Genomic DNA, 14,627 nt, shown 5'->3' with positions numbered 1-14,627 from the left:
TCTGAACTGAAGTCAGATGCTCAACTGACTAAGCCGCCCAGATGCCCCAGTAAACTTTGAAATTCTTTACCACTGATGAACTAAATGAGAAAAGAGGGAATATACATTTGAAAATGTATATTTTAAGAGAATATGGTCAGGAATCTGAATCTGGAATCTCTGCATCTTTGTTTCTACTGGGGGTGTGGGGGTGGGGGGAAATGTAAGATATTAACCCCTTTCTCACAAGGATCACCAAGCACTTTGCTCTAAATTTGGTATCACACTCAAATCAAAAGAATCTGCTGAAGATGACTTATTTCCAGCTCTTGATCAGAATGTTCACAACTAGGCTGGTGTACATTGTGTGTAGGCTCAGAGTACATCTACAGAACAGATAAGTGGAATTGCTTAATAAGTAAGAATATCCGGAGAGACTTGACAATCTGTCTAAGACACTGGATAAGGGATTCTCACTTAGGGCTGAATTAATAGGGCAGGGCTGCCCAAAGTGTGTGATGTGAAAGTGCTGTGGGAAGTAATTTAAAGCGGCCCTCAGAAAAATGGTTTAAAAACACATTATATTATACAGTCAGAGACTTACTTCCTTTTCTATTCACATTCAGATTAAGTAATTCAGAAGAAAAGTTTCATTTCAGAGTTAGTACTTCTCTTAATCTTTATTCAGCTTGCTGAACTCCTCTAATTGTCTGGAACTTAGAGGATGTGAGAAGATCATTTCCAATGCTAAGATTCAATTAAACAAGCAATGCCTCTTGTATTACAAATCTCCAAATCACATATGGAAAAGACAGCAGGGATAATACAGGAAACGTATGGATAAAAATATCTAAATAACCTCTCAAGGGTGTTTTGTATCCTATGTCCTTACAACACAAGACAAATTCCCCAAATCTCTATGTTATGTAGCTGATACAGTACTAAATGAACTGTGTATGTTATGATATGTATTTCCATAAAACCACTGACCTCTTGATATGAATTCACACTACTGAATGCTCTACATTTTCAGAGTTGAAATCATCTTATATTTTTAGTTGTATAAAAATGGCTTTTTAATATTTTCTTAATTCACTGTTTTCATTCTTTTTTTTTTTTAATGTTTTTTATTTATTTCTGGGAGAGAGAGAGACAGTGTGAGAAGGGGAGGGTCAGAGAGAGACAGAGAAACAGAATCTGAAGCAGGCTCCAGGCTCTGAGCTAGCTGTCAGCACAGAGCCCGACGTGGGGCTCGAACCCACTAACTGTGAGATCATGAGCTGAGCCGAAGTCGGACGCTTAACCGACTGAGTCACCCAAGCGCCCCTTTCATTCTTTTTTTAATGTTTTTTTTTTTTTTTGAGAGACAGATGGAGAAAGACAGAGAGAGAGAGAGAGAGAGAGAGAGGAGGAGGAAGAGGAGAAGGGGAAAGATTGAGTTGGGGAGGAAGAGAGACAGAGGGAGGCAAAGAATCCCAAGAAGGCTCTGCACTGTCAGCAGAGAGCCCAATCCCATGAACCACGAGACCTTGACTTGAGCCAAAATCAAGAGTGGGACGCTTAACAAAATGAGCTACCCAGGTGCCCCCACTATTTTCATTCATAAATATATAATCATTTTGAAAAAAATATATACAAAGTTTATTCAGTTTCTTTTTCTCATAGTTGGTTTATTAGCATTAATCTCTGAATCATGATTCTCCCTAAAATAAACTAAGGAAACATAGAAAAGTAACAGCTGTTGATAATAGTGAGGAATATCTTTTACAGCAAAACACCTGATCTACAGGTTATGTTTCTTGTTATGTGTCAATTTTGCATAAGAGGCAAAAAGCCTGAGCTGGAAAATAATTGTAACAAGCATCCAAATACAAGCCATCCAAATTTTTAAAAAGACAGTGACAAAATCTGATAACAGATTGCTGGAAATAAATAGAAATATGATAGAAAAATCACATCCTCAAGCTACAGGTATTCTACTTAAAAATGAAAATGCAAATATGAAATTCCATAAAGTAGGTATTGAACGCTGTCACTTTACCTGAAAGTGGTATTTCAGTGGCTGTGCAGAATTTGAACAGGAAACAAATTAGAGACACGATTAATCCTCTTCCACCTAACAGGACCTCCATTGCTCCTCAGGAAGGAGGCAACTTAGGAAGAATGAAAATGGTAGTGTCTCCTTTTACTTTTGGTTTAAAGCCAAGCAAAACGCAGTTCACCTGGAAACTCAAAAAGAAACAGAAAGACATATACTTTAAGCTCATGTACTCTGAAATGACAGTATAATATAAATAAATATTTCTGCTGCAATAATTTTCCTCTTGATGAAACTGTTTTCTAGTAAATAATTAGTTTTGCTACTTGTTTTTTTTTTTTTTTTAACAGTTGATATAAGCTATATTGTAAACCACAAGCCATTCCAACGAATTATGTTTTTCAGCCAGAGGACTTTTTGCTTCAAAGCACTCAAGGCCACTAGAATGGGGGTGGGTGTCAGTGACTATGAGAATAACTTCAAAATGTTGCTCTTTTTCAATCAATTCTTTATAAGAGGCATTTGAATCATTTATGAAACATCACAAATTTGCTCTTTGATTTTTCTGGCAAAACAACTTTTCACATGCAAGGTTATAACACTAATAAAAGGTGAACAGCAAGATCTAGGAATGCAAAAATGAATGACCCATGGATAAAGATCCCAGCACTTTAACTGGAATTCACAAATTTGGGGGTTGTACAAGTAGAAAATAATGTCTTCATTTACTTTACATTTAAGCAGAATGTTCATACATTCCATATTGTATAGAAATAAAAACTAAAATGTCAAGTTTCCATTATGTTCTCATACCATTTCCTTTTTTTTCTGAAACAATGTGATAATAGATATCTAAAAACTGCTTATAATGCTTTTTTACAAGTAAATTTGCTCAAAATGTGATTGTTTTTCAGATGTATCATTTTCTTTCTCCATAAAAACAAACTATTACTCTAGTTATTCACCTATAACTGGTACAAAGAAATTAATGAATATAGAGTCAGGCAAACTATCAAATTATATTTAATTCCAAGTATATAGGCTTTTTAAAATGTCACCTCAACTTTTATCTGGAGAGATCATGCACTGGTATCTTTCATATATGGATAGAATAAAATACTACACATTTAAAATAGTAACTAATGCTGCTATTCTATTTTTTTTCATAATTTTAAGAATGTGAAGAAACAAAATCCCATTTATATTTTAATTTGAGAGAAGTTATACTGATTATAAAGGAAAATGCTCCCATCCCACCCACTTGTACCACAAAATGTTGAATTAGAGTAATGGCTTTTCTCTGCCTTTTCTTTCTAATTTTTTTTTTAAATTAATGTTTATTTTTGAGAAAGAGAGTGGGGAAAGGGACAGAGAGAGGAGGAGACACCAAATCCAAAGAAGGCTCCAGGCTCTGAGCTGTCAGCACAGAGCCCAATGTGGGATTTGAACTCAAGAAACACTAGGGGTGCCTGGGTGGCTCAGTCGGTTAAGTGTCCAACTTCATTTCTTGTTAGGATCTCAGGGTCTGTGAGTTCGAGCCCTGAGTTGAGCTCTGTGCTAGAAGCTGGGAGCCTGGAGCCTTCTTCAAATTCTGTGTCTCTTTCTCTGTCTGCTCTTCCCCCACTCATGCTGTCTCTCTCTTTCTCAAAAATAAAAATAAACATTAGAACAAAACAAACAAACAAACCATGAGATCATGACCTGAGACAAAGTTGGGTACTCAAATGACTGAGCCACCCAGGTGCCCCTACTTTGCATTTTCTGATCTCAAATGGTCCATCCGTAAAAATGGGAATTGAGAAAAAAATATTTTTGTGTGTTTCTGAAAATTTCCCTAAGTGAAAAGTAACTTATATTGGCAATATAAAATATTCTCAAAGGTATCACTGCATTGGCACCTACTTTCTACTTTCTTGATAAAATGAATTACTCTCATCAACAAAATAAAATGTGGAAAAATTACTTTATTTATAAAAATCAGAATGTTGCCTAACTACAAAAACTGAGAATTGAATATTTGTAGAAAGTTGGGAGATACTGAACCATATAGCTATTTCTAAGATGAAAAAACAAGAAAATATTAATAGCTTGTCCTGTGAATTTTCCTTTCCTTCTGTGTTCTTGAAGTACTTCAATAATAGTCATCTCAATTCATTATTTATGGTTACATGTCACTCTTTATCTATAACCTATTACTTAATATTTTGTCCCATTAATATTCAATGATGATTTCTTTAAGGGCATTTCATGTATTTGTTGAATGATCTTGTCCTCTATTAGGAAGGAGAAAGACTTTCAAAACCATGATGCTTTTAGGGGACCATATTTCGAGATTCATACATCAAGCTATACAGAAACAGAAAACAGAAATACTGAATGGCCAAATAAGTGACTATAAGCTCAATTTCCATTAATTCCTCATTTAGACTAGTGAGCTCACTGGTCTCTAATTGCCACAGTAAAATAACTTGCAGACACTAATTGTTCAATAGTGATGATGTAGCCTGGGAATTTTAAGCGTTTTAACTCCACGGTCTTGATGACAGAAATTCTCTCCCATAAAAGGATGCCGCATTGAACCCTTGACTTAAAACAAGGCTATAAATTAAGAGACATAACACTGATGATACCAGAAGTTTCCAGAATATGGAATGGTTAATTCTGTATCTGACCTATTCTCCTGCAGGAATTAGCTTCAATTTACCGAAGACTTAGATGTTAAGCGGTCGTTAGATAAAAGTCATTGGAAGTCAAAATGTAATGCCATTAGATGATGATGATAGCCTCCAAATAGCCATCATATTAAGAAGGGAATGCCAGTCATAATTTCGTTGTCAGAATGCAAAAGGGCATACTATTTAGTAATTCTGTTTTGCAACAGTAAGGTAGCAGTAACATTATATTCCCATTTATTTTTCTTCAAAGAATCTTCATTCAGTGCCTCACACCAGACCTCAAAGATAAAAGCAATTATTGAAACTTAGGGTGGAAAAGACAGTGAGACAAGAACAAAATAACCTTAAAATATTTTGAGGCCCAGTCACATAAAGCTGATGTCTGATTGCTTATGTTAATGACATTAACTCAGATCCAAAAAAGAATCAATGAATTTTCATGGGTTTAATTTTCCTTCTATCTTAGCTCATCTTTGGAAAGAGAAAACCATCTCTGACATTTAACTCAAAAGAAAACAGATGTTTCAGTGTCATATACACTTTGATAGGGAAAATCTGTTATAAGATGGTCGGCAGGACTGATAAGGAAATACCTGTCCCTGATCAAGGGATCCCACTTCTAGGTTCTCCTTCCCACCCTGCTTGTCATATGCATTAATGAGGAATGCGGAAGTAACAGGCTAAAAATTACTCCCTTTACTGATGCTCTGGGCTCAGACCTCTGGAGAATGATCTCCTCTGAGCCCATCAGTGTAAAATAAACCTCCTCCCTTCCAAGATCTCCGAGTGCCACTTGGTTCTTCTGCCAGTGATCCAGACCAGATTTCTGCAACAACTTGACCCTTCCTAACTGCCTTAGCTTTTCCAGCAAGATAGGAGGATTAAGATTAAGAACACACTGGTTCTGAGATAGAACTGAAATACAGACAGGCCTGCATCCTGCATGGGCCTAGTTCTAATTCAACAGTAAGGGAATAAAGCTCTGTTTCCCTCCACATAATAGCCTCTAATATACATACATCATTAACATTACAAACTGACCTCAAAGATCCCTCTGATGTTTTAAAAATAGCTCCATTGTGGTAAATTTAGGAACAATTTACTCCCTTAACTTTAGTTCATCATCTGCTTTAAGGAATGGAAAAGAAAGTTGGCTTATCCTTTGTCCATTCTACCTCACCTTCCAAGTACACCTAAAGATAGTGGGGCCCACAGGTCAGCTAACAGGAGACAATAATGTGTAGTGAGAGCATAAAATCATGAAAAACGGAGTCAGAATATCGTAGGTTCAAAAGCCATCAGTTACTATTGATGAGGGAGCATTTGGTGGGCTGAGGACAAAGTACAAGCTAGTACACCTATGAGTATGGGATGTGTATGATATTCTTCAGGCATTCCTGGCTGCTCAATGACAAAGGAAAGAAAAGAAAACAAATGGCCAACAGATAGATCTCATAGTCACACAGGACATGGGTCTCCATCAAATTTCCAAATATCTTAGTAAATTATAAGAAAAAGGCAACCTTATCAATAGCCTAATCTACAGAAACCTACAGACTCAGTTTTCTGGAGCCCCAACATCACCCCTCCATAATGATATGGGGAACAAAAGCAAGAAGGAAACAGGTAAAATTAAATTTCCTCATAAGCCGCAGCCCATTGACAAATACTTGATACAAATACAGAGTATAACATTTCCCCAGGAATTGCCTACTATCCTAATGTTAATGCATTACTAGAGGGAAAACAACTTTAGCTTGACAATAGCAAGGCCTCAGGTATTTTAGGAGTCCTCTTTTGCATATCAAAGTCCCTCTGGAGACCTCCCTTTTGACTTGAACTCCCGAATCCATAGTATAAAACCAGCCATTCTTCACAACCCCACCTCAGCTCTCACTGTCCCCATGCTTTAATAAAATCATCTTTTTGCACCAAAGACGTCTTCAAGAATTCTTTCTTGGTTGTTGGCTCCAGACGCACCCCGCCCCCCCGCCCCCCCCAGCATCCCCCTAAATCCTTATCACAACCATGTGGCCTTGGGAAGTTTATCCATTGTCTCTTGTTCATCTCTACAAATGAAGAGTTTTAGCTCTTAGGAGGGTTAAGTGAGATAATGTTAACAGAATCAAAAATGACATTTACTACTAGTGGTAACAATTGATAATTTTGCTGTTACTGATAATTAGGGTGTAATATCCAGTTGTAATATTCTGATCCAAAGAGTTAATTTGTGTGACTTGTATTATAGTTGTAACATCTAACTACTTAAGTCTATTCACTGAAGCTTTTAGTGGTGAAATGATACAGATTTAAAATTCTCTATAAAATTTTTTTCAAGCGTGGGGATGCGGTAGATTGATGACCAAAAGTCTTCAGTTCTTCTCCCCTCCTCATCTCCACATGCTTTGCATATAACTTTCCAACTTTTCCCACTGAGAAGCTCTTTCCTCACTTCTTGAATCTGGCTGGCCTTTGACTGACAGAACGAGCTCTGAGCTTAGGCCTCAAGAAGAATGGCACATCCTTTCTCTCTGCCTCTCTCTAGCTGTTCAACTAGCCTGCTGGATGCTGAGAGACATTACTCCATCACTCTGTGTAATTCCTGGCCAATAGGCAGGCAGGCACTAAGTGTGAAGGGCAGCCTTCTTAGATGAGCCAGCCCCAGATGACCCACCAGCTGCACATAACTACAAATGCCAGCCTGGCCAGTATCAGTCCACACCGGTTAAGATCAGCAGTATCTTCTGACAAATCTCAGGATACACCACCCCCAAAGACAGCACCCTTGGAACACTGAATATTTTAAGCTGAAGAAATTTTAGAAAGGGCAGGCACTAAGAAGGACTGTGACCCTCCCCTGAAGTAGGTCTAAACCCCACCTGTGAGACGTGCGCCCACTATACCTGGAGGGAAAGTGAGTATTCTTCTCTTTCAAGACAGAGAGACATGGAGATGAAGCTGAATGAGCAGGCCTTGCTAAGTTTCCACAGCTGAAAACTCTCAGCCCAGGCTCCTTTTGTTACATTTTCCACAACTTTCTGCTCTTCATAAAACCTAGTATTAACATGTTTCTTCATGTCCTCATTTCCTTCTGAAGGCTTCTATGTCACATAAAACTTACATAAAATAAATGTGTATGCTTTTCTCATTTTTCTGTTGTTTGTTATAGAGACCCACCACGAATCTAAAAGAATGGGGAAAAATGTTTTTCCTCCTCTACACACACAAAGACACAGTAGACTTAAGAACAGCAATAAATTGGTGTGCCCAGGTGGCTCAGTGGGTTAGGCATCTGACTCTTGGCTTCAGCTTGGGTCATGATTTAATGGTTCCTGAGTTGAGCCACACATTGGGCTCTGTACTGGCAGCATGGAGCCTGCTTGGGATCTCTCCCCCAGCCCCCACCCCCTGTCTCTCTGCCCTTTCCCACTAACTCCTGTGTGTGTGTGTTTGTGTGTGTATGTGTGTGCACGCACGCGTGTGCACACATGCGTGTTCTCTCAATAAACTTTAAAAAGACAGCAATAAATAAACTTTAAAAAAAGAACAGCAAATATTTAATACAAATGTTTATTGTATTAAATCAATCTGCTTTTGCATGGCTTGCAGTGCAGAAGTAGCTAACTGATGTAGAGAAAAAAGTATTCTTACAATATGGAGATTACAGAAGCTATGTAATACATGCATAGTAGGATTCTTTATACTATTCTGTCTATTTTGGGGTATGTTTTCATATTTCTATAATAAGGACATTTATAATGTGGCTATTCAGTCTGTTGAAATGAGAAATAAGCTTAAAATACTCCAATACAGTAAGGAGATTTCCTTAGCAAAAGGTAGACAACATCTACTGACATACTTTTAACACAAAAATGGTAAATAGCCAGCAAGTCTCCCTTAAGGCTTCCATGCAATCAGACCTACTCTGTTTGAACTACATTACAGAATCTGAGGTCCGGGGGCACTTGCGTGGCTAATTGGTTAAGCTTCTGACTTGATTTCAGTTCAGATCATGATCTCACTGGTTTTTGGGATCAAGCTCCATGTCAGGCTCGGTGCTGGCAGCATGGAGCCTGCCTGGGATTCTCTCTCTCCTTCTCTCTGCTCCTCCCCTGCTTTCTCTCTCTCTCTCTCTCTCTCTCTCCAAATAAATAAATAGGTAAATAAATAAATAAATAAATAAGCATATAAAAAGAATTCTGGGGGTACCTGGCTGGCTCAGTCAGTTAAGTGTCCCACTCAGGCTCAAGACATGGTCCATGACCTTACGGTTTGTGAGTTTCGGCCGCACATCGGGCTCTGTGCTGACAGCTCAGAGCCTGGAGCCTGCTTCCGATTCTGAGTCCTCCTGTTCTCTCTGCTTCTCCCCCACTCATGTGCTGTCTCTCTCTGCCTCTCAAAAATAAACGTTAAAAATGTTTTTAATTAAAAAGAAATAAAAATAATTTTGAGGTCCCTTTGAATGTTAGTGTATATGTTCTGTATATCCAGCACAACAAGTTTATAATAAAACACAGTATGTGTTCCTATTGCTTTGTGTGTTTTTAATGTCATGGCCCAACAAAAGGAAATACAAGCCCAATTTATAGTAATTATTTATATCTGGGTAGCTATTAGTATAACCTTTAGGGCTTTTGATATTTTTTAATGCTTTGATTCTTAATTCGCTGATTTTATATAACATTTCCATTGGAATCTGTTAAATTGCATTAATAAAGTACAGAAAGGCAAAGAGTATGAATAAAATGTGGTAAGAGTTCATAGTCTCTTTGGACTATTACTTACATTTATATATATATGTCGTTGCTCTAAACTGAACAGAAACACAAATGATTTTAAAGTAAGCATAAAAAGGTCTTCAGCTATTGTTAATATGTTCTGAATAATAATCATTCCTAATAACCACTTGTTTTTTATACTTGACAGTAATGGTGTCATGTTTACTCAAAATCTTTGACACTCTGGTTTTCTAGCGGTCCCATTGTTCATAAATCATTTTTTTCCTTTAAGCAAATGATATACCACAAATTTATATTCCTGAATTCCAAAGTAAAGAGATTCCTACCTTACTGGAAAAAGAATGAAATCCAGGGGTGTCGTGAATGGACCAAAAGCAGCTTAAAAAGGCAGCTAGTTTGGGATAGTAAATTTTACCCCAGTGGTATTTTTCACCTCCCAGGCATTTTCTGTCACTAATTATTCACAAACATGTTCAGGTGAATTTTCTCAGGAGAAAATACAACAAAGCAAGTCTGGAGAAGAAAAAACAACTCTTAGGATCACTAGGATCACTATTTTTCAAACTCTCCTTTCTGTGGCAGCAGCTTACACAAAGCAGCCAGCAACAGCCTGGATGTCATTTCTTACGAAGGCACGGAATGTAAACAGCCCCCCAAAAGTGCTGTGTCGACATTCGTGTTCACTAAGAAACAGCATTAAGTTGTTTTAGACACTATGAATTTTAGATATCAGAATTAACTTCATGCATGCTAAATCATTAAACAACATTTTTCTACTCGGGAAGCTTGAAATAGACCAGCAACTTTTATGATAGTCAGCAGGAAGGGATATATTATGACACTGACATCCAAATTGTACTTTTAAAAATAACTCAATGGATTTGTGTAATAGTCTGGGACAGTGCTGTAACTTGGAATTGTTTAAATTTTATTTTCTTTTCACACTAAAAGGGCTTAAGAATCACTGAGCTGCTACAAGCTGTCTTATATAAGGCCATTTGACATTTTCATGATGGGATGGATGTCACCTTCACTTCCCTCTGACCTCAAGTGTCCCTTTATAAAACTCCTTTTCCTGTGACCGCCAGGCTAGAGTAAACGATTCCCCTGATTCAGGAATTAGGTTTCACTGGGAGGAAGGCCAGCACATTTCCATAAACTTGAAGGGTGATCAGAATCACTCTAACACCTGCAAACTGGGAAAGGATAAACACAAAGAAATTCAAAGGCTTTTGTTCAATCCCCTCACTTGGCTAATGCCACAAATCAATTTACAAGTGTCATAAACACAGTAATCCTGAAATAACTGTTAATGGCTTTTCACTCTGAAAACAAAGGAAATCTTGTACATTATGGCCATATCCATTCAAATTCTGTTTCATGTCACCAAAATGACAAGACAAAAGAATTGCTTAGAGTGTTAATTCATCTTCCCTGCCGAAGATCAAAGAAATGTAGATTTTTATTATAAGCAAATTGAATTTATTGGAAAATGTCAGCTTTAATTAATAATTATGTTGGATAAATTAATAGCATTAATAATAATCATTTATTTAACTAAATAGCACGATACGGTGGTTGAGCCCTGACAGGAATATAACTGAATATGTTTGTTTATTTGTTTGTTTTGCCTTTTATTTACCTGTGCATCTTAAATTCTTACCAACTGACATACTGCAATGACATCTAATTCAAATTCTTTCATAATGGAAAGAAAGGAAAAAAAAAAAAACACCAAAATTTAGATCACTTGACTGCAAGGATGGAGAAAATGATCTTACAACGTAACAAAGAAGTCAAATTCTAAATCATCCCTCACAATACACATTATATACTAGTGATGGTCATCTAGGGATTTTTTTAAAAATTGAGAAATAACACAGATGTACTACAGCACGCAAAACTTAACGTGTAGAGCTCAGTTTATTTTTACATATATATAAATCTGTTTAACCACTTCTCAAACTGTTTATGGAGTAGTCGTCATCAAAAGCATTCCACCATCCTCATTCTTGGAGGACTCCAGATGGCCAGTTCCCCAGAAAGCAAGACATGTTTGGGTTCCCCTAAACTACTGGATCCCAACCAGCATTACAAGTGGTATTTCTCCCCAAGGCTGCTGTTTGGATTGTGTGGAGCAAGTCTGGTTTTTATGAGTGTCTGGCAAGTGCTATTGGCTTTTCGTTTGCACGAAGGCAGGCACCACAGACCCTAAGTGACTGGGACCTTTTTCCTACCCGAAAAGTCTCCACTTGTCCACTGTGAGCTATAGTGGTGTTTATACTGAAAAGTTATGTGGTCAATAAACCAGGGATAAGTTATACACACGACTATATACAGCTTTGAAAAATTTTCAATGCACACGAGCACATAAAAACAGAGAAATTTATTTTGCCTAATTCAGGGTTTCATAAACTTATTTGACAAAGAAAATGTGTGTGTGTGTGTGTGTGTGTGTGTGTGTGTGTGTGTGTGTGTGATTTTTACCAAATGTCACACATGGGAGAAAATGCTTTATGAGTCATCATCAACAAATAATAATTGAAATATCAATAATAATAGCTATCAGTCTTTAACCTTTATTGAACAATTTGTATGTGCCACAACTACTTTTCCATATGAACAACTTGTTTAATTATCACATCTTCTTGATGTAGATATAACAATGTCACAACAACTGCATCTATTTAAATTATTTAAATACAGGGAAACTGAAACACAGAGTGCACAAAGTCTTACACATAAAATGTTGAGCTGAACTTAAATGGAATGGAACTCAATCAAGAAGCAATGGAATCTGTTTCTGGAACCAGTATTCTTTTTTTTTTTTTTTTTTTTTAAATTTTTTTTAATGTTTTATTTATTTCTAGGAGAGAGAGAGAGACAGCATGAGCAGTGGAGGGCCAGAGAGAGAGGGAGTCACAAGACTGAAACAGGCTCCAGGCTCTGAGCTGGCAATCAGCACAGAGCCCGACGCGGGGCTCAAACCCACGAACCGCGAGATCATGACCTAAGCGAAAGTCGGACGCCCAACCGACTAAGCCACCCAGGCGCCCCTGGAACCAGTATTCTTAATTATTATAACTACAACCATTTGGAAAAAAATAATCTTCAAGATTTAAAAATATTTATTGATTATCAGAATAAAACTATAAAAAATCAAATTAATTATAATTTGCTTCATGAAGTATGGAAAATTTCCTACTGATTAATTCCATCAGATCTTACCTAGTATTTCCTGGGAGAATTGGCTAAAATACACTAATGGAACAGCATCTTTAGGAGAAAAAATATCTGCAGCTAGATGATCTAAAATTTTATCATTCAAAATGGTCTCAACCAAAAAAGTCCCATCACTTCCAATTGGAATGAAAGCATTCATGAATTATATTCTCATCTAAAATTATCAAATAACAAACTTTCTAAAGTTTAAGAACAGCAATACATGGAAAAAGAGATTCTGAGACACTTATAAGCTATAACCAAAGATCAACTTCAGGAAGTGAGTTCTTAAATTCAAGAAAGCTTCCTCTTAGAGCTTTATTCTTTTTCCAGCTCCCAGCCCTACTTCACAATACCTATAATTACAGAAGACTGTTAACAGCTTTTAACAAACAAGCTATTGATAGCCAGCTGGCAATTAGATCAAAGCTCAATTTGTAGAATTTTTCTTACTCTCTACTTTTCTCCTATAATTAAGTACTACTCCTTCTGTTTACTTCCTCTTTATTTATTCCTTATATATTTCAACTGTGCTCAGTGTCAAGAAGCTTTTTTTTCAAAAAGGAAATGAGGTACTTCCAGATAAATTAAAAGCTCTTTTCTTTATTCCTTATTAATAGACCAGTGACACAAAGGCATGTGGAAATAGGTTTTATTGAGCCTGGAAATCAAGGATAAAAATCAACCATAAGCAAGAAATGTGGAGAGATTTTTTAAGCATAATAAATTATAAATAACACTTGACTACAACTAACAATTACCCTTTTTTAAAAATAGAAAACTAATTTTTAAAATATACAAGTTTTGGATGATTTTAATGGGGTTATCCACTTTATTACCAAGTGTTTTTAATGAGTATACACTAATTATAAAATGAAAACAAGGGCTCAAGATTTGGCTTTGAACCTGCCTTATACACATACAGGTACACTTCCTGAGGCAGGATCCAGATCTCATTTACCCTTATGGTGTCTGCCTACAATATAGGAAACGCTTGATAAATCTCGTGGAATAAATGAATGATTGAATTTCACACATATGTCCACAAAAGAACATACTCTGCATAAATGTAGAATGCCAATGAAACTTTAAATTCCAGTTTTTCCCTCATTCACCCAAAGACAACTCAGGAATTACATTTTCTGAATTACCTTTTAAAGTAAATGTATGTCTGAATATGTACTACATCAAGCTGGATATTGCAAGGCTTGCTGCAATCACAAAGGCTAACAGAAATAGAACTTTCAATAAATCTCATTAATTTTATCAGTGTCTGCTTGAAGCCAACTATATTCATAAGTTTTAGTGGTTCTGACAAGCACCTATAGAAGCAAAGTATTACATTTTCTAAAATTTACTTTAGAATACTTACAGAATAAACTGTGTGAGTTGTATAGATGTTAAAAATGAATTTTATTGCATCCTATAATATGGTTAGGTAATATTTGGAAGGCCTTAATCAAAACTTTACTAAACTTCTATTCAAATGTAGCAGAACTGGCTGCATCAAGTACTTTGACTATCTTTAGTTTCCAAAATATCAGGTGGCTTGTGAATGTTTGAAGAATGCTTCATAGTAAAACTAGACATATTCAGGATATAGGTGGATTCATCAAAGCTGTCTGTCCAGACACAAATAGGCTTTCATGAATAGGGTATAGAAATCAAGCAAGCCCTACAGCTTAGAAACACTTTGCATCCTAGGCTTAGGATTCCACTCATTTGCGCAGGGAGAGTTCTTCCTGACTCCAGTTGGAAGGAGAGCTGAATTCGGGAGCTGGAACATCCTGTCTGCTGCTAGGGAAGCTGTCATGCAGAGTTGTATCACAACTCCTCTGGGACTCCATGGAGATCAAAGAATAGAGGGCATAACTGTGTGTGTAATGTCTGCATGCGTTGTACCCACATGTATATGAGCACATGTGTATCTGATGGCAACTAAATTTTTGTTCATCTAGAGACCTTCAGCCTAAG

The 14,627-nt window shown here is 36.7% G+C and overlaps 1 protein-coding gene across 3 annotated transcripts in view; it reads right to left on the bottom strand.

Moving 5' to 3' along the window:
• The window catches only part of CHL1 (cell adhesion molecule L1 like), an 80,753-nt gene extending 78,642 nt beyond the window's left edge, over nucleotides 1-2,111 (bottom strand). For all 3 annotated transcript variants that reach the window (XM_039217392.1, XM_039217394.1, XM_039217393.1), the window contains exon 1: nucleotides 2,021-2,111. In XM_039217392.1, coding sequence (XP_039073323.1) covers nucleotides 2,021-2,111 — 91 coding nt within the window. The remainder of the gene's footprint in view (nucleotides 1-2,020) is intronic.
• Between the last annotated feature and the right edge of the window lie 12,516 nt (nucleotides 2,112-14,627).

Source organism: Hyaena hyaena, unplaced genomic scaffold (genome assembly GCF_003009895.1).
Source record: "Hyaena hyaena isolate Hyena2069 unplaced genomic scaffold, ASM300989v1 scaffold_688, whole genome shotgun sequence".
Classification (NCBI taxonomy): Eukaryota; Metazoa; Chordata; class Mammalia; order Carnivora; family Hyaenidae; genus Hyaena; species Hyaena hyaena.
This window is presented reverse-complemented; position numbering and strand designations above follow the sequence as displayed.